The sequence below is a fragment of the Takifugu flavidus genome, chromosome 3, assembly GCF_003711565.1.
Source record: "Takifugu flavidus isolate HTHZ2018 chromosome 3, ASM371156v2, whole genome shotgun sequence".
NCBI classification, from domain to species: domain Eukaryota; kingdom Metazoa; phylum Chordata; class Actinopteri; order Tetraodontiformes; family Tetraodontidae; genus Takifugu; species Takifugu flavidus.
This window is the reverse complement of record NC_079522.1, coordinates 13,402,103-13,428,460: the sequence shown is the minus strand read 5'-3', so window position 1 is coordinate 13,428,460 and position 26,358 is coordinate 13,402,103. Positions and strand designations below refer to the sequence as shown.

At 44.3% G+C, this 26,358-nt stretch overlaps 1 protein-coding gene across 3 annotated transcripts; it reads right to left on the bottom strand.

The window, feature by feature from the left end:
• Positions 1 to 456: 456 nt before the first annotated feature.
• LOC130522626 (bone morphogenetic protein receptor type-2-like) lies at positions 457 to 26,171 on the bottom strand. 3 transcript variants are annotated; one of them, XM_057027186.1, is made up of 13 exons: positions 25,261 to 26,171; positions 16,741 to 16,923; positions 16,421 to 16,600; positions 11,827 to 11,934; positions 11,557 to 11,648; positions 9,616 to 9,846; positions 8,556 to 8,670; positions 6,147 to 6,307; positions 5,584 to 5,731; positions 5,288 to 5,430; positions 4,568 to 4,740; positions 3,144 to 4,483; positions 457 to 2,206 (listed from the first exon to the last, which is right to left on the bottom strand). In XM_057027186.1, exons 1-13 carry the CDS (start codon positions 25,337 to 25,339, stop codon positions 1,965 to 1,967), a joined length of 3,195 nt encoding a protein of 1,064 aa, XP_056883166.1. In that variant the 5' UTR covers positions 25,340 to 26,171; the 3' UTR covers positions 457 to 1,964. The 3 variants fall into 3 exon arrangements, with proteins under 3 accessions (XP_056883166.1, XP_056883165.1, XP_056883167.1); XM_057027185.1 differs by having other exon boundaries at positions 16,741 to 16,926; positions 25,261 to 26,169; XM_057027187.1 differs by lacking the exon at positions 25,261 to 26,171 and adding an exon at positions 21,568 to 22,265 and having other exon boundaries at positions 16,741 to 16,926.
• Between the last annotated feature and the right edge of the window lie 187 nt (positions 26,172 to 26,358).

Here is a 26,358-nt window from a genome sequence, read left to right as displayed (position 1 = left end):
CGCGCGGACGTTTTATCGCGCGCTTTAATTTGAAATTAAAACCGGCCAATTTCCGGTGATGCCATCCCAACTATAATCAACTTGACGAAGCCAATGGGGCACTGTGACGTAGCGTACCAGCGCGTGCTACTCGCGCTGATGCTGCAGTTGCTAGGGCGCGCGGAGCAGACGATGGAGAGGAGTGAGGTAAACAAGTGGAGAAGGAAGGGCTCCGCCTAGTGGCCACGGACGCGAACTCCAACCAAAAACAAACCAATTTCTTTTTTAATTACTTTTGTTTAAATACCGATAAACTCCTGCCGGTTTCCTACGCATATAATAGACACAACTTTGAAATAAGCCGCGACTTGTGAATCACTTTTATTCGCAGCACCTGTATTTACCAGATTTTATCGCTTCATCATGTGTAGTTTGGCGTTACTGTCTACTTTTACAGTACTAAAAGACACAAGCAACAAGCATTTGATACATTTATTGGGAACTTTTTCTTTTTTTTCTCATATTGACCAAAAAAATGTCTACAGGAACTGTACCGGGCAGACGGATAGCTATGGAATCAAAGGCCATGTCCATTTAATGCAAAACAGAACTCAATCAAAATGATGTAAATTTCAATGCAATACACATACATTGTTTGTTTGTTTTTTTAATACAAATTACAGATTACAAAAACATAAATGAGAACTTTTCATATGCCCTGAAGCAGCACTGAAAATACATGACTACAGTGGTTTTCAGCACGCCTGTACAGCAGTAGGCCCCAACCATTCTGATGCTGGCTGACAGAAAGAAACACAGTACATGCACACGCACGCACGCACACACACACACACGCACACACCCACAATCAGTCAGGTGAACACCTAAAGATGAGACGAAATGAAACAATATCCAGCGTGCTTCAGGGAGGTTGAGGGATTTATATAAGAGTTATTTCTTTTTTGTAGTGTTTCTGCTCTTTGAGTTATATATATATATATATAACAGCCCACAGAAAGCTCAAGGGATGGTGGCACAATGGCTGCCCACTGTAACAGATCCCTCCGTGATTAATATTTGTGATTGCAGGGTTTTAAAAGGAAAATTAGTTGTTCCTGTTGAAGTTGTGCAAGCAGAGGAGTTCCAAGAGAACCTGGAGATGATTGGTACATCCAGAAAAAGCCAGGATCACCATCCGGTTTCTCCTCTTCGCTCAAAGGTTGATAGTGTTTGCGGTGGATTGTTGAGGAAAAAAACGATTGTGATTACTTATAAGTGCAACAGAGATTAACATAGCAAAATAATAACCAAGCCAAAGGAAACAAAGTGATAAAAACATCAAAAGCGTCTAAAAGCTAACTCCTATTGCACAATTAATAATTATGATACAAAACTGATGGATACATTGTCAAAAAACAGACAGAAATTTATATTGCATAAAAAGGGGAATAAAAAAAATAAAAATAAAAAGTTAAAGTAGTCGGTTTTGCCTTTTAAGACTGTCAAATCTTTTTTTGGAGCACACTATTGATAGTACAAGGAAAGAATGCTCTAAGTGTTGATTGTTTTTCATCGCTTTCGTTTAGAGACCATCGTGGTGGTCGGGACAGGCAGGACTTTTCAAACACTGATTTCAAAAGGACTTAAAAGTGCACAGAGGACTGGAAAATAAAAGGGGAGAAGAACAGACGCATGTTACGGTGACATGTTACAGTCACGAGGATGGAACGTGAAAGAGAGGAAAGTGAGATTACTAAAACACGGGAACAGAAGCGGACGCGAATGCTGCATAGCTGGATTCCATTTAAAGCAATGCCATCATCATAAAGACAGAGGAGCGAGATGGATCTAATTACTGTACACGGTCATTCTCGACTGTTCACGAGACACTCCGTAGCTTCCTGTTGCTGATTCAGACCAGAGAGGCAGGAACCCGATCCGTCTCTGGCATTTCATCTTTTTGGATTCGTCTCGAGGATCCGAGTTCAGACCTGCGTGTCGCTGGGCTCGTTGGCCAAGCTCCCTCCACGGAGATACACGGCCGAGGTGGACTTGGGCCGGTTGTGACTGTGACCGTGGGCAGAGCCGTTGTTGTTGACCTCTGGCCCCCTGGCGTCTGTGGAGATGACCCACGTGGTGGGCCGCCACTTCTTCAGGGAATATGGAGTTTTTACTCGCTTCTTGATCTTTTCTCCTGCGCCTTCCAGGACTGCATCAGGCTGCACTCCTGGGAGGCAGGAAAGAACCTTGATAAGAATCACATTCCTCACAAACTATTCATCAAGTATCAACAGAACTCTCTGGAACCCTTAAGAGACTCATACAATAACGTATGCTGATGACATCAGTTCGGACGTAGTTTTAATCCACATCAAATTTATATTTTTTCTTAAAACAGGGTTGAACAAAGACGGTGTGCAAGAAAGTAGCAGCGAAACTGCTCGTTTAAACAAATACTTTTGCCTGTCAAGTCCCTGAATGATCATCGTCTCCTGTCGCAGGGCGCCGTTGTTGCTCGCCAATGACAAAAAGCACATGTAGAGTGTTGGTGTTACACCTCCGAGAGCACACGAGGGATGCAATAGTTAGGACGGGAAGGTGCCATTCGTGACACACGGGGGGCAACCAAGCCAAAAACCTTTGGCTGTAAAGAGATTAGCCTGTTTGTGTGGCGTTTGGGGGCGCGCTCTGCTATCCTGAATGGAGATCATGATTTAAAGTCTGACTCTTTCTGCCGTTCTTATTGTTGTTGGATCCAGTGGATCCAATTCTTTCTCGATGAAATGGCTCGTTCCACACAGAACGCTCGCAGGACACAAGTCACCGCGAGCTGACGTGCATTTTGTGATGTAATTACATGGTTTAGGCTGCTGTGACACACTTCAAAGACTGACAGACTTCCTGCTGGCTCACACGCACGCACACTCACACACACACACACACATTTTTCCTCAACTTCATAAACACTTGCGTGCTGTTGTGTTGCATGCTATACTCTGAAAATGCCTAATAAATCCATTATTTGCTCATATTTGATAAATGTCTGATAAAACCAGAACATGTCTTGAATTAATGTTTGCTTTGACCTTACGTGCTGCTAAATTTTGATCAATGTCGGTACGTGACCACCCCCCCATCCCCCCACGGGCGGTGTAAGACGTTACCTAGTGAAGCCAGGTCCTGTGTAGTGAACGACAGGTCCAGCGAGTTGGGCCTCTCAGGCCGGCGTGCTCTGGGCTGTCTGAGGAGGGCCTCGCCTCTCATAACGACCAAGGTTTCGCCCTGGGAGTCAGCGGGGGCCGATCCTGACCCCGAGCTTTCTCCTGCAGACGCCGTGCCTTCCCTGCTTCCTCCTTCTCCTCTGCCCTCGTCCTCTCCATTGTCACTCTCCCCCCCACTCTCCCCACCCCCCTGGCCATGGCCAGTGTTGCTGTTATTATTGTTAGTGTTGGGCCGGGCGGAGCGGAGAGCGGCGACGCTCGACGGCGCGTCCCTCCGATCCAGTTGTTCTCGCTCGCGGCTCAGGAGCGGCTCATGTTCGTCGGGGCTGGCGGTGATGGTACCGAGGCTCAGGTGGCCGTCGTCTGTCCTGGACGACGCGGGGTCGCTCTGCGCCGTGCCGGTTCCTCCAAAGCTCGCCATTCCACCCGAAGGCATCGGTGGGACGCCTGCGTTGGCGTGCCCATTGACGACACCATTAATATTACCATTGAGGTGGACTTCACGCAGAGCGGGCGTGTTGTTTGTGCTTGAGCTCTCCTGAGCATCGGCAGCCACGTTTGTTCCGGCTCCTGAGCCAATGTTGATCTTTGATCCCTCCACCTGCCGCAGGTTGGACTTCCCCGAACGTCCAAATTTGAACCTGAGAGACGATGATGACGACTCCTTCTTGGTCGGCTTGGTGCGCAGTTGCAGACTAGACGGCCTTTTGGGTAGGTTCTGCTGCTTAGGCAGGGGGAAGATGGTGGCGGGCATGGAAGCGGCAGGGTCCGACACGCCCGAGGCCTCGGTGGCCATCTTGATGAGAGGGTAAAGGAGGCTGGAGCTGCCAGGGCTCAGTGGATCAGGGGAGCAGAACTGCTTCTGTGAGTGTTCCATCAGGTTTTCATCTGAGCTCTCCTTCAGATTCTTGTCCACTTCTTTCGGGTCAAGCTTGGTAGTCTCCAGGTCTTCCTGGGTGAGGTGGAGGCAGGCAGGCACTGTGGCGACCCCCACTGGACCCTCGGACTCAGAGATGATAGTGGTAGTGGTGGTGGAGGTCGAGGGGCTCCCCCTAAGGCCCATGCTAGTGCTGCTGCCCTCTGGGCTGGGGAGGCGGGCATTGGCTTGCTGCTGCCGCTCCTGGTTGATGGAGTTCCTGTTTCTTTCCCCAGTGCCAGTCCCAGCACGACCAGTGACAGAGCTAGTGTTGTCACCCTGCGCGTTCTTCGCCACGCCGTCATGCTCTTCGATGTAGGTGGAAGGATGGTCCGTGTAGGTGCCGGTCTTTGGCGTCATCCGATTTCTGGCAACAAGCAGAAATAGGAAACAGTTTGTAAAAACGCAATGTCTCTATAGATTTGAATAAGCGTTGCATGTTGGTGTCCACCTTTCATTGTGCAGGGTGGTGGACATGGGGTTAAGCGTGGGGCTGACGGACTTGGATCGGTCCCATATGAGGAGCAGCTCTGCGAGACGCTCCTCGGCACACTGAGCCGTGAGGCGGGCCTCTGCATCCTGGTCCCAGCAGTCCTCCATCGTCTCTTTTAGAGAGCGCACCGCCTGCCAGGACAGTCACCGTGTCAAAGCTCATACATCTGGAACATCTGAAACATCTGGAACCATCTCGTTCAATACTAAAGCACCGGGTTATTTCACGGGAGCTGAACAAATGATACGTGACGTGAAACATGAGCCGTCGGATCAGATGGGAACTTCCTATAATCATTTTCTTTTTATATGGTTCAGGGAATTATCACACTGGGAAAAACATGTCTGGAGTCTGTCTAGTTGATTTCTGTAAATTGCAGTGAAATTACAACTCCCTAAAGTAATTTTCATACGATTGCCTTTTGAGATGTGAAAATCAATTACAGCCTGTAGACCATTTCAAAGCACCTTAAAAAATACAGGAAGTGTTACACTTTTAAGCCCGCTATATTCCTATTTTTGCCTGGACCGTGACTGATTCAGGCAAAAATAACCCAAAACACTTTTTGAAAGGACAAAAATAAATGCAAGACGTCTCTCCGATAATTGAAAATAACTTGATTTATAAGGGACAACACAAGCGCCGTGTTTATCTTTAGCCACTCACACTCAAACGTACCAAACTGTTCTCTTTCCAGGCCTCTGGGAATTTGGGCCGTTGCTTCTCTCTGGATACAAGGACCTGCATATCCTCAAATGTGGGGTGGTTCCCTGCCTCTGTCTCTGCCTGGAAGGCCATCTGGTACTCTGGCACGGCCTCTCCTAGAGGTAGGACAGGAGGAGGGACAAGGTGGAGCAGAATGAGTCATTTAACTAATAAATGCACTTCCCTGCTTCCCATTATGATTCCAGTAAAAATCCAAAGAGCATTTTCCTTTTAGATGTAGTCCTTTAAACAGTCCTTGTTTGTCTTACCTGGGAAAAGGTCAGTGCACCTCATGAAGGTCTCCCAGTAGAGCAGGCCCAGAGCGTACATATCCACCTGCTTCAGGGCAGACTCACAGTCCCTCAGGTTCACCGCCCCCTCCAGCACCTCTGGAGCCATGTAGCGGATGGTTCCCACCTGGTGGGAAGGCGGGGCCGGAATCATTTGGTGCATAATCTCAAAGCACGTCTAGAATGAAAACTTTACACAGAACTGTGGCCCTGACTGGACTGTTCTAAGCAAACTCTGTGTTCTGATATGCTAATTGAATAACCTTATTAATTAATAATAACCACCATAATAACTTATTTCAAGGCAAGAAACGCCAGTCAAGATTTTCGTGGCTGATCAGAGATGACCTAGACATTAACATTTTTAGACCAGTGACTAGAAGGAATGTAAAGAACTGTGTGATCTCACAATGGTGAACCCTTGGAATATTCATTTCAGTTCAGCCAAATTCCCATTAGACTGAGGAACGTGTCCATCAGATGGCAGATCAAAGGAGGAATTAAAGGAGTGTTCCAGTTCTAGTTCTTTTCTGAATCCTCACCTCACTTATAGCAGCGTTCTCTTCTTCTCCGTGACGCGCGGGCCTATTTCCCGTCAGCTTCATGGACAAGCCAAAATCAATGATGACGCAAGTGCCGTCAGCTTTGACCAGAACATTTCGGCTGTTCAGATCTCGGTGTGAAACGGCGGGCTTGTACAGGTCTAGGTGAAAAGGGAGAGGATGGCGACAAAGAATCAGGAGAGTCGAGCGGGGAAGAAAATCTGAAATTATTATCAAACATTAAAGCCTGTGCAGCACTGCCAGAATTTCAGAAATGACACACTTCTCACGTGGTATCGTCAAATAGATGATAATAACCAGGAAATCCCTTAATATTAATTTTCCATCCCCTCGTTTATCATTGTTCGGGAAATGAAGCTACACTGTCAACAGACAACTACATCATCTAATCTTATCGACCGCAATGGGATTAGCAACAAATCAGTCTGGCCTCTGGCTGAAGCTTCTGACCAACCACCAGAGGGTGCAGTGAGGTGAAGGGGCAGCTGCCAGTTTATTATTTTATCTTAGTACTTTTTATTTAGTGTTGCCTTCAGGAGGACAAGGACAGCTTCAAGGACAGGGATTCTGTTAGCATCACGGGCTGAGTGCCCGCCCAGCTCCTTTTATACCAACAGTGAGACAAACCGAAGGAGACACTGTGTTTATCACAGGCTTATTCAAAGAGAATTCTTTTAATTCTTGGAGCTAACTTTCTACGCTCCGCATTCTGCAGTTTTCTCTATTCCGATGCTTGTTTGAGGCTTATCCGCACTGATGAAGGAAGAACAGTGACAGGCCCTACCACCGAGGTCGACTCCAGTTGTCACTTCTGCCTCTTATGACTGATTTTATTAAGCCACAGGCACCGTCACATGCCTTTGGAATCCCTTTATAGTCCCCTGTTTATATCCACCATAAATAAATGCAACTTGGCTGGGCGAGCGTCAAAAAAGTGACGATGTGCAAAGTGCTCCAGGGAAAACAGCCACGTGAAGCTCCAATTTTGTTCCCATTAAAAAGCACTAAGTGCTCAGAAGAAAGATGTTGAGCCCCGGTAAAATGTGAGAAGTGATGTGACGTCTGTCAGCTCACTGGGCTTTACGCACTTTACGATTTTTGGACCAATCAACTCGTGGGAGAGCAATAAAATTTAAAAAGAAAAATCAAAACCATAAAAAGAAAAGATCTGTAAAAGAGCGCAGCAGTTATGAAGGCAATAAGAGTTAACATTTAAAGACCTGTTCCCAGTCTTTGCTTTAGCTGCCTGTGTCAATAAGTACACAGTTTCTTGTCAAATTAGCATTTTAAAAAGTCTTTTGTGCAACATAAAAGAAGAATTTGTGAGAAGAATTTTTCTGCCTACATTTCTGATTATTGATGGCTTTCAAAACAAAAAAAAAACCCTCTGAAAGCAGAGAATTGTTTTGTCTGTAAGGCTCCGAGATTCGCCACATCCAACCTCTTTTTCTGAGTCTGATGGGAAAGAACCAGTGCCTGCGTCTGATAAGGCACAAGGACAACATGCTGAATTTAACTTCTCTCTGAAAAGGGATCGACCCATTCTGAAATGCAGTTCTCATCAGTGTTTCAGCCTTGGTGCATCTATTCCAAGGGGAAATTTAAGCTCTTATCCAAAGTGTTCTTTTATTGTATACCCTTTTGTAACGTTTACCAAGTATTTTCTTAGGCCTTTTTTTTGTCAATGGTTGACTATTTTTTCCTTAAACTGACTGAAAATGTTAGTGACCTGCAGAGGGCTCATTTCTACTTTCATTTGACTCCTTATTTCAGACTCCAGGGTCCACAGCAAATTAAATGTTAAGATGGAATAAGTACATTTTTTCTAAAAAGATATCTCAATATTCAACACAGGCCTGATAAAACCTGGGATAAGAAATAATAGGCGCTACAAGTTAACCTGCTATAACTACAATGCAATGAAATTATTCTTGCTTTTGTTTGTATCCATCATATTGAAGATTCAAAAAACTTTATCTATCATAGACTGACAAGGCTTAAAACAAATGCCACAAAGACATTAAAAAAACATATTCAAAACAATGACACACATCTAGTTTGCTTTGTTTAAAGCCCCCCCCCCCAAAAAAAACATGTTTTATTGGTTTGAATGTGTGTTTTATGTCTCTGTTGCGCAATAATAATGTGACAAACATAAATCTTTAGCTAGCAACGTCGTCACTAGCGAAAAAATATGTTGAAACTTCTTTGAAGGAGAAGGGGCAGACAAAACACAAGACATCTGTGATGTATTCAGAGAATCCGCAAAAAGTTCCCAAAAAGATGCCGTCATTGATCCGCCCCGTGAATTAAGACATTAGGGAGCGGTCACAAAAATGGAACAAAATGGAAACTATCAGCCAGCTCGGCAGAAAGCCAACAGCTCACCTCCTTTAAAGAGCTCCGTGTGCAGGTACGCCAGGCCGCGGGTAACAGAGTGAGCAAGCCGGCAGCTGCTGACCCAGTCGTTGGTCTGGACGCTCAGGTAACGATTGAGCGACCCCTGAGAGGGATTGATAATGGGTTAAGAGAATCGAGAGGAGAAAAAGGAGTGACATAAAAGCAGCAAGATTCGGGGTTAACAGAAAACCAGAGAAAAGATGGGAGACCAGATATTGGGCAGCATCACGTAAAGCTTCAGCAACATACTGTAGACTGCTGCATTTTACGAACAGACCAGAGCAACTAACAAAACTCTTATTTCCTCAATCAAAATGAGGATATATTTATATTTAATGTAAAAAAAGCCTTATCAGGGATCTCGACGGCTTCAAGGCAACAAACAAATCGGATCGATGTTGTGTTGCAGTTGTCCCCATCAGCCTGGAGTTCATTAGAAACGCAGCCCTGATGCATCCACTCACAAACACACGTTCACTGCTAGTTTTTTTTCCTTACATAATCAATCAGAAAGCAATTTGTGCATCCTCTACACAAGAAAATTGCATTACATCTATTTGTTTTAAATAAATTACATTATTGTTTATGTGAATGCATTAGGTGTTCTAGACCCCTGTCCTCACTTGCATTATGTTTCCATGGCGATGCCTAGTCGGACAGGGATTAGGATGTACAAAAGGCACATTTAATAGGCTGGGTTGGGGTCAGCTGACACGTAACTGTGCGGTTCATGGATTTGACAGTAAACATTAAGTTTTATGGTGGGTCCACCTGAATATTGACGAGCTCCTGAAGGGCCGTCTCAACCCCAGCGGCACGGCCATTTATCCAAAGGAAAACGGAGATACAAACTAATACTGCACATACCAGGGTCCACCCTTCCTGCACTACACTCAAATATGCTTTGACAATGAAATGAAGTAATGCAGTTTAAAATGTCCGATGGACATCCGCTTCCCCGTTTAATTGTTTCCACATCCTTTAGTTGTACTTTAGGATCTACTCGTTCCAGGCCCATCACGTTGGGCCCTATCCATTGGTAACTCACGTGTGGGTAGTACTCCATCACCAGCAGGTACTCGGTGCGCCCCTCTGAGCCCGTCCTCTCGTCAGCAGCAACAAACCTGGCGATGTTGTCATGCTCCAGCAGCGGCAGCCGGTATATGGAGCATTCGTTAAGAAAATTCTGCCGGTTGGTTGCCGTGAACACTTTCACAGCTACTGGCCGTTCATCCAGAGAGCCACAGTAGACGGTGCCGTATCGGCCCCGGCCGATGAGCTGAAGCAGTTATGGGAGGACAGAAAATCAGATTAGACCTTTGTTTTTAAATAGCTTGTCAAAAAAATGGAAAAAAATTAAAATTAAACTTGAAGATTTACAACGGCAGCACATTTGTTATAAAAGAATTGAGTTAACATTTAAACACCCGTTTCCAGTCTTTCCTTAAGCAGCCCGAATCAATAAGTACAAACTGTGGTATTGTTGTCAAAAATCATTTCAAAAAGTCATTTGTGTGACTTTGAGGGGGGGGGAATGTAGCGTTTTTCAGTTTCGTCTTCCGGCTACGTTTCTGCCTATCGACGGCTATTTTACAAAAACAAACCAAGGAAAGCAGAACGTTTATTTTGTCTGTAAGGCTCCATGATTCACCACATCCCACCCCTTTTTTCGCGGAGTCTGATGAGAAAGAACGTGTGCCCGCGTTTGATAAGGCCCAAGGACAACAAGCTGAATTCAACTCTGAAAAAGCTACCACTCCAAACATTTGCAACTCCAGAACCTTTTCAGTAAAATAGTCAAACAAATACCAAAATCCCAAGGTGATCTGATACTTTATTTCAATGTAGAAAAGTATTCAGACCATCATAAAGAATAGCATTGAGGAGGAAAGACTAAAGTAAACAAAGCATAGCAAAAAGTAAGAAAAGCAAATTCAATCATTTCCCTCTTATTCAAGGAAACAGACAGAAGTGCTTCAAGCACCCACATAAATGTTTTGAAGCAGATGTCTGCGTAGATTCTCAATCATCCAGGTCCTAGTTATTCAAGTTAGGTTTTCTGTGTCACCAGGACTGTTTTGCTTCTCTTGAAGATGTTTCACCTTCTCTCCAAAAGGCTTCTTCAGTTCTGAACTGAAGAAGTGGATGTTTTGAAGCCCATTGTCTACTAAATTTGAAGAAGAACACACTGAACCACTAACTCCCAAATGTTTAAGTAGAGTGGCTGCAAAACATGTCTAATAAACTAATTCTGATACTTTTATGAGGCTTCCAATTATAACTGAGTATGGGGATTTTGATTAAACGACTAATTATTTTGGCAGGAAAGCAACCTTTAAAGCATAAAGATGGTTATTAAATGGGGTCCTAAAGTGATGTTGCTCATTGGGCCATAGAGGGAGGAATAAGTGGTGTCAATTATTTACGTGAATTAGATATTTTCAGAGGGTAATCGTGCCGGATCTCCTCTAGCGCCACTCTGAAAGCTCCAGTTTCAGCTCCAGTCAGTGTTACTTGTTCTTGCCTCGTCCTACTTTTATTGTCACTCAGGATGAATATCGACTCCACTGACAATATCAACGCTTCATCCTCCATATCGGTTATTATAATCATCTGTCAGTGTAAGCAAAATCCTATTTTTGTGCACCCTGACCCGTCATTTGATGTGTTGCTCTGAGAGAGGATGATAAAGGTCACTTTGAAATAACAGAGGAAACCAGAAACCTTGATGTATTTCGGGCATCCTTTTTGCCTTGGTTTGTCCTTTGTCTTAGTTTTTTCTTTTCTTTTTTGAATGCAGAGACACTCAAACCCTTTATAAGCCAAAGGTATAAATCTGCATTTTTTTTTTAGAGTTTAGAAAAGTACATCACCAAAAACATAAGACAGGTCAATCGATAACAATAAAGCAAAAATGCTTCGGGTGACTGAAATGTTACAACACTGTATAAAATGAGCTCTCTGTCACTGACACATGGTTAAAACTGACCTCCAGCAGCTTTAGATTGTCCAGATCCAGAGAGCTCTCGGATCCGGCAGCCTCCATCATGTTCAGATTGTGGAGACCTTGCTTACCGTCACCTGAAAAACACACACAGCAACACACAAAGTGCTCAGACACTTAACAAATACACAGAAGCGTTAGCACAGAAAACAACTCTGACTCCATCTAGCAAATTGCTTAAAATCATTCCAAAAACATTTCACAACCTTGAATAATGGATGTTCTTTATCACAGCGTGGAGCCATGGTAACTCACCGTGCATCATGCGGTAACCAAAGAAGGCTGCTACAGCGAGCACGGCCAGCACGGATACTGTTGCTACGGTGATAATTACTGTCTCTTCGTAGCCAAGTGTCCGAGAGTCTGTGGAGAGAAGGAAGAAGTACAACACAGAGGTATAATAAAAGTGAGCTGTTTATGTGGGAAGAGCAAATGAGTGAAGTGAAGCTCCGGCTCCTGATTGGTGGAGTCAGAGGCCTACGCTCACAGTGCCGCTGCCTTTGAGCAAACTGATAAAATACTTTAGTCTAAATATCAATTTGTAGGACCCTGTCTCAAAGGTCTGATGCGACTCAACGCTTTGGATTCTTTTTTCAACCAATGAATTATTTTTATTTTATTTTTTTAACTTTAAGACAATATGAGTGTTGGTTCAAATTAAACAGAGTAATAAACACAGAAGAACCAGAAATGACGTAATTGTGTTTTACACACTTGCATTTGTTTTGCACCTGGCTCAGAGTGGAAAAGAAAGGCTTTTGGTAAACAGAAATGGGTTTCCACTAAGCTGAATCCTTCGCAGGTCTCCAGCAAAAAAGACCGCCATTTACTTTGGGTGTGTGGTGTCTTTTTTGTGGATCATCAAGCAAGCTGTGAAGAGCAGGAGGGGGAAAAATGACACGAATGAATGCAACTGAAGCGCAGTCAATGGACTGGAAAACGCTAACGCAGGGGGAAATAAGCAGGAAGTAATAAACTGGAAGTGTGGGAAACAGTAAATGTTGGAAGAATAAGAGAGAGAACAGAACTGGTCAGGTGGAAGGAGGCTACTTATACCTGTATGTGATGGAGGAAAGCACGAGTTAGAAAAAAACACACACTCAAATGCAGTTTGTCCCGCATTGTTAGACCCGTCAACACCCCAATGCTACCACGAGACACCAGCTCTACCTAGAACTGATAGCTTTGACTGATATGCTTCTGTACACAGTCCTGATCCACTAAAAGTGCACAAGCTGATCTGCTAACAGTGTCCAACACACGCTGTCCTTTAGCATCTCTGCCCAGGTGAGCAAAATACTGGGAGGAGCAAATGCAGATTAGAACTAGGCAGTATGATTTACTAAACCTGGTAGTGCGTACGGTGGCACAACGGCTGCTGTCTTTCATCAGGAGAAACAAGAACAATGAACAAAGATGTGTTCTCATCAGAATGTTTGGAATGACAGAAGAAAACCTTATTTCCTAACCAGCCATGCCATCCTGGATCTGCTTGGAGGGTCTCAGATGTATTAAATGTTGTGATACGCAGAACAGGCGGGTACAGAAAAGTTCCATCCACCTGGGGAGCACTGAAGGAACCAAACACAGGTTCTGTGCTGCTGCTGTCTTCCAAGACTAATGGGCACAGTTGACGAGGCCAGACATGGTGCTGATCAGCTGTGTGGTGGGTGCAGCAGTGGCCCGAGTGTCCTGCCGTAGTGCACGGGCCATGTTGGACACTGTTCGCACCTCCCATGCAATGGATGATAGCCCATGATTGAGGGCTGCAGGCTGCTTTTTTTCGTTCAGCCAGCACCTTGGTGTCAGGAGGGTTTTTCCTTTGTTCTTTGCCTCACCGTCCTCCTTTTTACCTCGAGACTGTTTTCTTTGTTTTTCTGACGGCGTTTACTTTGGCACAGATGTGGCGCCATATCAGATTTCTTTTTGTGATGTTTAGATTTCCCTTTTGGTAATGGTTTTGCTGTTTGTCTCCTCTACACGCACCTCCCTCTCAGTTGAATAGAAATTCTTTCTGAGTTTTCGCTCTTCCTCTACACTCGCCATGGTGGGAAAAAACATCAGTTTTCATTTAAATACTGCTTTTGTATCATTTGTCTAAGTAGCTCACCCGCAAAACACACACACAAACCAAGCACGCAGAATGCAATTTTCGTGTTCCTTATCGGACATCTTAGAAATTCGGGCCCTTATATTAACACAACTGGTGGATAGCAGACTGCCGCCCCATAGGCTAAAATTAGCGGGTTCATAATCAACAAGAATGCTGCACAGGAAACAGCCTGACAAACACAGGCTGTGGGTGCACAAACAGAAACACCCAAATATGTCAAAAAGACATTTAAATTCTCCATAAATCAGCCATGCTGGCTATTCAAAATATTTAAAATACTTGAGAGTTTGTCCCGATAAATCAAAGATGTGTGGTTAAATAAACACCTTCAGATCTATTTGTGAGAGGTTTATACTGTTCAGACGAACTAACGGAGTGTGCACAAATCAGGGTCACATTCTAAATCTTAATTCATGTATCCTATCAATGATGTTATTGTCATTTTGAAACTTTTTGTGGATTCTCCCGTTTCCCCCGTCTCCCGGGGTTTTTTTCACTAGTGACATTGTTGCTAGTCAAAAGACTTTATATTAAGAAACAGGCTAACAACAACATAAATGTCACAAAGACATAAAACACACATTTAATACAATGAGACAATGCTTTAAATAAACCAAAAAAGGTACACATCATTCTCATTGGTTTAAATGAATTGGGGGATTTTATGTCTTTGAGATCGGCCCTAAAAATCCTGATCGCGTAAAAGCTCATAGAATCTAACTGTTAAACTTTTTTGTACCCACATAGAACTGCCACATGTCTTATCTGTGTTCACACACTGTCAACAAGTTATTTGGGACATTCAAAATGGAGAGATTTTGTCAGTAGCTTCTATAAATCTGTAAGAATGTTTCTACACTAGGGCACGCTTACTTAACTAAATAACTGGAGGGCTTCTTCTACCATCAAACCCTGTTTGTCTTCATCAGTGGCTGTTGGCTTCAGATCACTCAGACAGCCAAATGACTGTTTCCTTCCCTTAATAACGCTAGAATAAATCTGCCCGGGCATGTTTGGAATTAACTGTGAAAAACACTCACCGTCCAAGTTACAACACAAGCTAAACACCTACCATCTAATTCAACACATCTGTCCAATGCCAAATGGTTATTTTTGCCCCCAAAACTCAACCTGTTACAAACCGTTTGATGGCAGAACAGTTTCTGGCACACCTGTAGCCATACAGATAGAGCAGACACTCTGTAATCTGGAGAATGCAGAATGACGGCACGGTAGTGTGTATGCATTTGTGTTTATGCCTGAGAGACAATGAGCCGCCGTCATCCTCCCCCCACCTTTCCTCTACCTGAGCTATGCTCAGAATTTGGTCCTTGTCCAAGAGAAGGTCAAATAACGTACAGGAGCATGGCCTCCTCCTCAACACTAGGTGGCGATATGCCTCGTTTCAGCAGGTTAATGTGGCCCTCTTTCCGGTTGACCTATTATGTCTCATAATAAACAACTGAAGTCAGATGGCAGACTGGCAAAAGGAAGATGGATAATCTTGCAGATTTTTTCATATCTTACACAATATATGTTTTAATTATTGTGCAGATAAGGTGCAGATTTTGCCTGTCTGGGATTAATGTTGACTTTGAGAGGCCGACAAGTACGCCCCATGCTACTGCTGGCTTTCTTGATTGTTTGTGTTCCGGGGTCATGCAGCATGATCGATCTCTCATCGCATTATCTTTGCTTCTTACTCGGACAGCAAACGCACCAATGTCAGTCAGACTAACTTGTTTACATGCACTTCCGTTGTCCAGATACCTTTGGATTGAGGCAATAATTCATTTTTTAGCATCATGTAAGTGTCATGTAAACATACCACGTCACACCAGTTGTCATGGTTTTTCAGACCCAATCTATTACAGTTCTGGGTAAAGATGCTACGAAGCTATTTCATCACCAAAACAGTCACGATTCCAAAATGAACAAACAATCAGAGCGCCAAGATTCCAACTGTTGTGAAATAATGAAGAGGACGAGAACACAGAAGTAGCAACATGTGGGTGTAGGTATAACAACTCTGGACGCTCTCAGCCATCCTTGTATACTTACTGGTTGTATTTACCAGCTCTATGTGGGCTTGATTTGTTCCGCCCGTTAGTCATGTTTCTTTCAATCACCTCCTTTTATCATTGCGTAAGAGACTTTTTTTTGTTTTGTTTTGTTTTTTTTACAGCATATGAATTCTGGAGGCAAACAAAACCTCTTAAAATAGACAAGGCTGAAAAAAAGAAGAGTTTGCAGTGGTAGTGGCTTCTATTCAAGTTGACTTTTAGATCCTGCCGTTCATTTTGTAACAATAACTGAGCCACTGATTCCGAACCATAATGCTTAAAAAAAAAAAAAAAAGCTTCTTACGCTCAGACACATCCTTGCGAAATAATGAGTTACATATTCTTTCCAGACTGATAACAGATCTGACTGTACTGCAGTGGACGTGTAGCAAATATCAGATGAGTGAATCCCATAGACTCACTTTAAAACAAATGTTTACGCTTCAAGTTTTGAAATCTGAGGAGATCTCTGTATGCCTTTGCTGTGGGGTTGGGCATCGAGTACAGGGCTCTTGAAAGCTGCTTTACATTAATACTCTCTGGACTAGAAATTAGCATAATTTTATGTAATGTTTTATTTAGTAACCAGCAGGACCTGACTGCATGTACTTCATCCTAATGCAGTGGTTAGCGAGCCGCGTTCTTTATTCATAAGGTGTCTGTGCTCACTTACAGATGGGCTGAGCCGTGGTGGGGCTGGGCTGCGGGAAGTCCTCCGTGAAGTTGACGTTGCACATGTCGCTGCCACAGCAGCAAAAATGGTACGTCCCATTTTGGATCTGCGGAGGGAGGTTCGTCACAACGCAGCGGTCATCGCGGCAACCCTGGTGGTCACCCAGGTGGGTCCAGCAACCTGAAAAAGAGGCCCCAGAACAAATCACGTATTTAATCACTGCATCCTCACTGTGCACACCCGCTAGGAAAAAGCTAATAACTGATGCATTTTCACCTACAACACTCCCGTTCGCAATGGTCACGTCAAAGGTCTCATACCTTGTTTCACGAGTCGCACCTCGCCTGGGGGGCTTTTCTCCCACAGACCAAAGCAGTGGCTGCCCTTGCCACATCTGACAGTGGTGTTCTCCGGTGAGATCCGACCTTCACCCCCTGCCATTCGCTCCACCTCCCACTGCTGCTGCTGGTCTGTGAAGGCACATTCACGTTCCTCACCCTGGGCTGCTGGAAAGACAGAGATTTGCGCAGAACTTCAGTTTATCTGGAAAAAAGAGCACTTCGCTTAAAAAAAACAAGCTCTTTATGCGTGATAAAGCAGCTATTGTTGTGCTGCATGAATGTTTTGAGAGATTTAAAAAAAATTGCAGCTATAAAACCATCTACCTTATTCAAATCTAGCCCGAAGGACAGAACCAAGGCACACAGAGGCAGATTTGTGCATTTAGGAATTCAAAAGAACCCTCTTTATTTTTTTAAAACCAAAATCAGCTATTTAAAGTGCAGAGAAAATGAAATGTCAGGAGATGACAGATGGACATCAAATATGATCAAATATCACACCCCGTGCCTTCATGAAAACAACTGATTTGTGGCCCCTGGTGTGTGCCTTGCATGTTTTTCCCATCCTCGACTTATAGCACACATAAAGAAACGGAGACGCAAAATGTGTTGCTTATGAAATGCCAGGCTGCGTGCCTTTTGACCTTGCAGTTGGGGGGAGCAACCCTGGCCAATGTCAGAGCCTTTGTGTGCATAGCTTGTGTTGTGGGTCATTTCAGATAACAGAAACATGATGTGGCAGTTTGTTTCCCTCTGACTCGCAGCTCCTCCCTTTCCTGCTTCATGGGAAGACTGGGGGTGGGATTTCTCGGGAAGGGGGGGGCGGTATGATGGCACAAACTGAGCTTTACTCTCTCTTGCTCTTATCTGCAGCTACCAACTACCAAACTACCAACCCTGGGCTCCTGTTCTACTGTTCTGTGGGTCTGTGTGTGTGTTTTGTGAGCTCTATGATTAATCCAGAAAATTACTGGTGCAATGGACATTTCATATCTTTTAAATTACTGCAAGGGGACAAAAAGCTTTGAATTTACATTTAAATTAAAATAACCTCTGTTTACTGAACAGTTTTGTAAATGTTGCAGAGCATAAGCACATGTCTGAGTGCTCCCTTTATTTTCTCTACTTTCTATCATAAAGCCTGTTTTTCCTGTCAACAGCAACAATATTCCATTATGACATTAAGTTAACATCTGCCCACTGAAGATGCGAATTATGCTTTAGATGCAAAGAAGACAGATAACATTGGTTATATCAGACTAGCCGCCTGTGTAATATAGGGTCCATTTGAACTAAAAGAAATCTGACCCAGTTATCATTGGAGGGTGAAAGGATAAGCTTTAAATTATGGATAATGTTAACAACCTTTCACTATTATTTCTGTTTTAAAATTTTCAAGGGAGTGGGTGATGGATGTGTGAAACTGTAGTAAAAACTGGGAAATCATAAAGGAACAGTTGGAGGAAGTGCCTCACCAGTGAAAACACCCAGTTTCCAACCAGGATTCAGGAAAGAAAAAAAAAAGGAGCAAAACAAAAAATCCATAATGCAGAATATCTTATTTCATTCTCCAGAGCAGACATTTTATCCAACATTAATAATTAACATTCTTGCTATAAGTCAAACAGGCGAAATTAATACCTGATAACTGACCGAGAGGTCTGAGAAAAAAAGGGAAATGGTTTTAACAGCTTACAGACCAACTACGAGGTGTAGTTAAAATGATACATACACATTCTTACAGGGCAAATTAAAACTAAGAACAATAGTTTTGTCTCAATAGGATTAAGAGTGTGAATCTATGGATTCAGGTGAATCACACTAATCATCATCATCGTTTCTAATTTCTTGAATTTATTTTAAAGATCCAACACACTGATAAATGAAATGTAACTAGAAAAATGGCAGAGTGGCGTGGAGACGATGCTCGGCCCCATGTAGTCACAACAAGGCTGGGCTCATTCAGTCTGAGCCATGGGAGCGCTCCTGCACCCAGACTTCATTGGCCCGTCTGCTGGGCAGTGGTTGCTCCTGTGACTGAGAGCTTTCTTCCTGGATGCCAATCTGGGTGTTCATCTCTGATTGGCCCAGATGGGCCCTGTCACTGGTTCTGCTCCGTGGAGCTTGCTATGTAATTCTGGCTTGCGCTGCAGCGCTGGATTGTGGGCTGAGCGTGCAGGCATGGCCAGTGGAGCGAGGAAGATGTGAGGGAGAAAGCAAGTGAGAGAGGGGGAATGTATGAAAAGAACTCAGTGGATTTCTGTTACGAGCCTGTTCATTGGATGGTGACGAGCGACGCTGTGTGTTTACCCATGGCCCAGTTTCTTTCTAATCCCCCCCCCCCTTTCGAACCCTCCTCTTCCGAACGGCCTTCAGTGCACCCTCCTGCCCTCCCCGGGCCACCCTCATCCCCTCAGCCTCGCTGGTAAAAACAAGAGCGATCTAATCTGGCTCTCTCCTTCCTACTGCCAAGGCCTACTGGAGCAATGCAAGACAAGACAGTCCAGGACTTGATTAGAATTCACTGTGTGGTGCAGTGTGGTGTTGAGTTTGCACTGGTTCCAAGTTCACATTTGAAAATGAAGGCAAAAACTTGGGGTGTGGGTGCAGAAAAAGGGAGGAGCCACTGTAAAGTTAAGGCTTTCTGTCTTATGCCCCTTGGTCTCGTCTCTACTGCATTCATGGATGAACAGCTCTCAACCACTGCGACACGTCAATTAAGCCCTGGCTAGTGTCTGCATGAGTAGCCTTGCTGTAGCCTGCACATGGGATTTCATTGTATTATTCACATAAATCCAAGTATTTATCTGGAGCCCTTGTCTCTGTGCTTCAACTGGACATGCAGACCCTTTAAACCACTACCTGCCGGTGGAAGTAAAACATTAAAATTAATGGATTGGTCAGGGAAATAGCAGACAATTTATCTGTGCCACAACCAATGGAGGTTGTGAGGGACTGCTCACTGTTTCTTGCAGCTTTAGCTATTCTTGAAACAACAGTCTGCTGAAATACCATTTTTGTCACAAAACAGCAAGTACTGGTTGCCCGAGTTGCCGCAGCGCACTCATGCACTCAGAGAATTGTGCTGGGTGATTGTTACTCACGTGGTGAACCATGTTTGTCATGTTGAAGGCCTGAGGGCACCTTGTATTGCATTTCATACTCCTGTACTTTTCCTAGGTGATTGTCAGCCCCTCCACAGGGATAGTCTCTATTGAATTTAGATACTTGAGTGCTTTATTCTTGGTTTAAACATTGTTGTCTACTGTCCTATTGTCCTAAGTGTTCTGCTTGAGCTCTTGCAAATCCTATTTTGATGCAGTACCTCTTCTGCTAACAAACTGACTGTGAGCACTCTTCCTCCCTAATCATACCTGCTGCTGTTTGGGTGCACGCGTGATGCTGAGGTAGGACAGAGGGGTCTCGAAGGTATTTGCCAGCACCCCCAATTTTCCAATTCTCTGCTTAAGTTTAAAGACATGGGGTAAGGGTGGGCTTTAATCTGTCCCATCTGTTGCCTTGGGACTACCCACCCCCTCAAAAAAACACCACTACTCAGCTTGTGTCTGTCTGTGTCTGGTACAGTTATGCTAATCCTCGGGCTTATACTGCCCCGAAAGCTTAGAGGTCTCCATTATTGACCACAATGCCTTTTTACCTAAATTTGCCCCACCCATACCTTAACTTTCCCAAATATGTGACAAACAGATGACAATGACCATGTGTTTATTGTCACACCACAGGGGGTTCTAATCTCAGCTTGTTTATGAAACAGCAAAAGTTTATGAATGGGCTTCATATTTAGTCTGGGATTTCTATAACATATTTCCTTGTTCAGCAAACAGCAGCTATATAAATGATGGACCATGTGCTTGTATAGAAGGTTAAATTTCCCCTACCTGCACAGAAACCTGCGATTATATGGTGTTCAAGGAAGTCCTCTTTAAAAAAAATTCAATCCATTTAAGTGATTATTGAGGTCTTTTTTAAAAGCTAGAAAAAAAAAACACCCAGTTCTGAGTTCCAGGTTCTGAAAAGTGATGTTTTCTTGCTTTTACACTGTGTTGGAACAATAAAACCATCAGATATCTGAAGGTCTAAGCAGGCAAAACATGAGGCACAAGCTCCATTGCTATTTTCATATCTTTAAGAACCCTAATGATTAATGACTTGTAACTGGAAATGATTAGGAGATCATATATCATAAAAATTAAAGTTCAGCATTATCATTAAGCAGATGAAGAATTGAACACCAAGCTGACATACGTACTGCAGCGTACATGACAGTGACTGCTGGACAGATAACACACCGGAGATTAAAAAGTGCTTCCCCGAATCCCATTAGAAAACCCAAAGCAAAATCAACATTGTGAAACTTGGTATCGAGTCCCCCCCAACACATTTACACAAATGAATGCAGTTATAACACATTAGACTTATAGTCTACTGCTTAAGGAGAATATTTAGTTGTCACTCTGTGTTACCATCTGCATCTTTTCTTTTCAGAAACATCCACTAATTTCTTTTTGCCAACAGAGAACACTCTTCTATGGTATCTTGCTTTGCACTTTTACCAACTCTCAGAACTGTAAGATACTAAGTGCATTTACAGGCACGCGAGTAAACTGAATTCCTGCGGTAGTTTGATGACACAAAATGATTGTGGACGCCACAGCTCAACTAGAATTGGCCCATATGAATGTAGCCGCACTACAACGCGCATAGCTTGGTTGTGAGCCGACTCATGAGTTCATGTGAACAGTGAACCAGCCTACATGATCCGCGCACGCACTACATTTTGCTTACCGGTATATGTTGTTGATCTGGAAGCAGAAGCATCCCACCGAGTTGTTTACAGTCTGCTGTTCACGGTAGCATCCGACTCAGAACCTAGTGAGGCCTCACCAAATACTGAAAATAGTACAGCGCTGCTGTTGTTTTAGCCCTAGCTGCTACCTCGCTGGCTAACTACTCAATGGATTATCATGGTCTCAGGTTAAAAAAAAAAAAAAAAAAAGTGAAACAGGGTGACCAAACAACAAAATAAAACAGTGCAAATCACCACCTAATCTGACAACTGCAAATTTGTCTGTAGACAAAAAGTCCCATTGCATAAAATATTCTCCCCAAACCCGAGTGAAACGTGTAGTGTGATTGTGATGCACGTATAAACTGGGAAACAACAACCCTGCAGCTAATACACAGCATCTTGAGAAACAGAAAGACCTTCCTCCCTTTCCTTCAGAAGTTGCAAGCTGATCTCCAAGAGTCTCCTCTTTTCACTCAAATTAGCAACGTGGAAGACAGCAATTTATATGAAATGTTTGTATTGTGGGAAAATAAGCCCTCGCAATATTTTCTCCATTTTGGCTTTGAGGAAACCTAACAACTAACTAATACCTAGTAAGAAATTCAGAGATGTTGCGAAAACCTAGGTGTTGACTCAGAAGACAGCTGCTGCTCGCGTCTTAATTTGGAGCCATTTTGTTAAGCAAACCCAATTTCACATTTTATGATTCATTGAAAACCAATAGCATAAAAATGTAATGCACATTGATCTACAGACTTGTTGGTCACTCCTGTTGTAGGGGAGCTGGTTTAAGAGGCTGTTTTCCTTCCACTTCAATTTTAAAAAATAAAGAAAAATGGCAGTAATAATTAGACTAAGGACACATGCATACATTCAGGATCGCCTTCACAGGAGGAAAAATGTACTGTTGTCCTTTTCACTGGGTAAAAACACAACAATTATACTTCACTGACAAATTAATTTTCTCCATCACAGATTGGATCATGTGAACCGGGTGCATCCGCTCCAATAGGAGACAACCATCTTGGTTAAAAAGCCGTCTCCCCAGTATTCTGGATGAATGGTACCACTTCAGCCGTGCATTAAACACCAGGACTGACAGCAGTGTTTGTGCCTGCCTCGCCAATTCCCCTGTGCAACAACAAGAGCCACCCTGCAGCTTAAATGTGCCCTCGGCCATTCATAGCAGGTGCAATCTCGGACCAAAAGCTCCACTTTGCACTCATCCTCTGACGTGACCACAGAACCAACAGTTTCTGGGCTCCCCCCACGCCAGAAAGGATGGATGGATGCGAGCATGGTTAAAGAACAGTGGGCCTGTCAGAGCCGCAGTATGGGGCTGGAGAAACACAGCTTCAAAAGGTGGACGAGCGAGCAAATGCCTCTTTAATAATACAGTTGAATAGGTCTTGGCTAATCCTACTGTGGAGCTGTACTGATCTGCCTCACCTGCAGCAACAATAAAATGGTCTGAACGCCAGGGTTGGCACGAATTATCAGCACACATGCGTAAGCAGAATCTTATTTTGGGTTGAAGTGTGCCCCAATCTAGCGGTGCCACTAAAGAACACCTGCGGTTACTCAGCACAGGTAGTGCCTGTGGGCTTGTTGGGAACGGATTCTACTCCAGATTTTGGAGCAGCAGGCATACACCCACACTGATTACCCACAAGGGACGGGGAACGGAACCATGACCCGAGCACGGCTGCAAACGCGGCATATGGAAGGAAATGAACAGTCATTTGGAAAAGGAATTCGAGAGTTGTAGGAGGCAAGCTGGGAATAGAGGGACTCAGAAGAGTAGCTGGAGCTGAGGCAGAGGGGCCAAGGGGGAAGGATGGGTCGGAGATGAACACTCATTATGATCATTACAAGTATCATCCTAAGAAGCAGACATTGGGGAGTCTGCTGAACCAGCAGCAAAGACTGTCTCATGTCTCTACATTTATTAGTCAGACTGCAGGCCTATTTCATTTTACTCCCTGCACCCATTTAAATTTATGAGATGTTTACATGGCACGTACGCATGTAAGAGACCATTAATCGTCCTTGGGCCGGTTATTGAGCGAATATGTCAATCCCCTTCCAGTTAGTGTATCATTAAGCAGCTCCTGGGAGCAGTCGTTTACATGTCCTATTCCATAAAGGTGAGCTTTATCAAAGTAACGACGCTTCGCAACGACGACAATCCCTCAGCAGGACTGATGAAATCAGACCTTACATCTTTAGAGAGACGCTGCCGAAGACTCCGGATTTGTGATGAAAAGTGCACCCACCCCCAGCTCACAGCGAGCGTACGTCACGACCTGACAACCCATCCTTCAGTAAATGCTTTATATCCTCCCCTCTCCCCCTCTCCTAACTTCAAATCTGAAGCAGCAAGCATTTTGCTTGTTTTGCCAGTCCAAGACCACAAAAACGGAGGATTACAGAAATGCTACAAATTCCACAGAATTTTAAAAAGAGGCCTGTAGAGACAGCTAGGGGGGGGGGGGGAATAACCAGACGTGAGCCTGGATTTGGAAGCATCGAGATTTGCACTGTAAGAGCGTCTGTAGAATGCAGCTATTATTGTTTTAAACAAAGGGGAAAGGAAAGGTGTAACTGTGGTGTGTTGGAATGTTGACAGGCGTAGATTCAATCTAAGCCTTCCTTGTTTTGTCACTGAAGACAATCAGATGGCCTTTTCCTTGGCTGGATGCAAGGGTAAAATATATTTTTTTTAAAACAATAAGAAAACAGACATCCCCTCTCTAGGCTGCTGTAAAATGACGAGTATATGCTCAAATTGGATTCCACACTCACCTATTTCCTCCCGAAACAGTAGTTATTACCGTAAACTTGTGATAATACCCCGTCTATAAATGGATAAAGGAGCCTCAGCAATAACACACACGGCTGAAATGATAACACATTACCAGAGCTAAGAAGTAGTTTATACCGTCACACCCACACATTCGGCTGCAACAACGGATGTGAGAGACCACCTACTTCCTAAAGCCAAAGCACCAAAGTTGAACATTTATGTCCTAAACTACCCATCTTGTGAAATCTCGTCCTCGGCTTCCCACACATCCCCCCCCCCCCCCCCCCCCCCCCCCCCCACATGCACCGTTTCTCCATCTCCGTGCAGCCCAGCCACTATCTTATCATGCTCAAGGTCTTACAGAAGCCTGGCTTCAGCCCAAAGTCTTGAACAGGGGGCACAACTTGGCAGACAAGGACTGCAGTATGTTTGGCAGTGTTTTTCCAGGGCTTTGTACACAGTGATTAAAGGGGGGGTAGGGTTGCAGTGGCTCCTCTGTTTAATAGTAGATATCTTAAAGTTTTGAGACGGGTCACATAGATCAGCCACCAAAGGAGTGGACAGACAGCCAGATCCAAGGGCAGATAAGACAAGCCAGCATATTTGACAGATACAGAGAGAATAGGATGACTTAAGGGTTGTGTCTGAAGTCCATCAAAAAGAGCGTGTGTATCAGGGATATAAAACTAAAAAACACTGGATCTATTCGCGTCCAAAACACAGGAATTGGGTGGAGGCTAAAATAGCTTATTACTATATTCAGGCGACCACATCTGCGCCAAAATTGCCTGTGTGGGGCAGATACAGAGGGCAGACAATGGTTAAATATTTAACGAATGCACATTTCCGTCATTTGACAAATCAATCTCTGACAGCCACTTACCAGCCACGGAAGTGAAGAGAATCGCCATGCAAAACCCAAATTTGGCGAGTGATTTCATCGAGATTCGGGTCACAGCCATGACTGTGCGTCGACTCTGCTCCCGTGATTCTGATCTCCTCCGAGCCTCGGCTCGCTTCTTCTGTTCCGCTATCGCACAAACTACTTTGTTTTCGTCCTCTTTCCCTCCTCACGTCAGATCAATACATTGAAATGATCTACTCGAGCATATTGATAGACGACCGAGGGGGAAAGGGGGGCTCTAATTTTGAGGCTGGATGGGGTGATTTGACAACCAACATCCACTGCAAATAACACTTAACTTTAGTTCTGCTTGCACGTAAAGCAAGCAGCTAACTTGTTAGGTGCGTCTGCCACCTATAACCAGCCTGGGAACAACGTCCATATGTGCTAGCTAACATGTTAGCTGCCCGGGGCGACTGTCTGGTCCTAGAAAACTTGGAAAAAGTAAAACAATACAAAAAGAACGAGTCACTACAGAACCAGTTCCAGCTGCTCGCTATGCGTAAACATCCGGCATTTCGACGAAAAAGGCAGTAATTTGGTAATAATCGGTGAATAATGGTCAGCCAGTAATCTCAGTCTCACGCCGATCGACATTAGCCAACAGCTAGCCAGTTAGTCCTCCGCGTCCCCCTCTCATTTCGCGATCTTAGTTGAAGAAGGGGGGGTAAAAAATCTCCAAATCGACGGCGGCTTCAGTCAGCCTGGTTTACAACAGACGACTCTTATTGCTCCCGTGTAGACAGACGGCTGGATGGAAGGAATGGGCTGACTGATCTTCCCCGAGGCGGTCTGCAGCGTTTGGCATTGACGGTCTGAAGCTCCGCTCGGCAGACAGACAGACAGGGCGGCTAGGAACGCCTCGTTTGCAGGCTTGTCTGGACCGCTCGTCTCCGGTATCAGGTTGCTGAGGGTTGGTGTTGTTGGGTGGTGGATGTTGGTCTTGCGGAGTCCACAGAGCGCCACCGCGCCGCAGACTGTGGGTATAACACCTTGGGAACTTGCTGCATTCAGGTTCCCCTGCAAATGTCCGACTGCGAAGCCTCGACGTGCGTAAACACTGAACGCACATGGGCG

Bases quoted from the DNA above. Each gene is read 5' to 3' on its own strand.
- LOC130522626 (XM_057027185.1), bottom strand. From the start codon at position 25,339: ATGGCTGTGACCCGAATCTCGATGAAATCACTCGCCAAATTTGGGTTT. The intron at 11,935-16,420 runs GTAAGTGAGCAC...TTCTCTCCACAG, and splicing joins CACCACGGCTCAGCCCATCT to ACTCTCGGACACTTGGCTAC. The intron at 6,308-8,555 runs GTGAGCTGTTGG...CTTTTCACCTAG, and splicing joins CACGGAGCTCTTTAAAGGAG to ACCTGTACAAGCCCGCCGTT.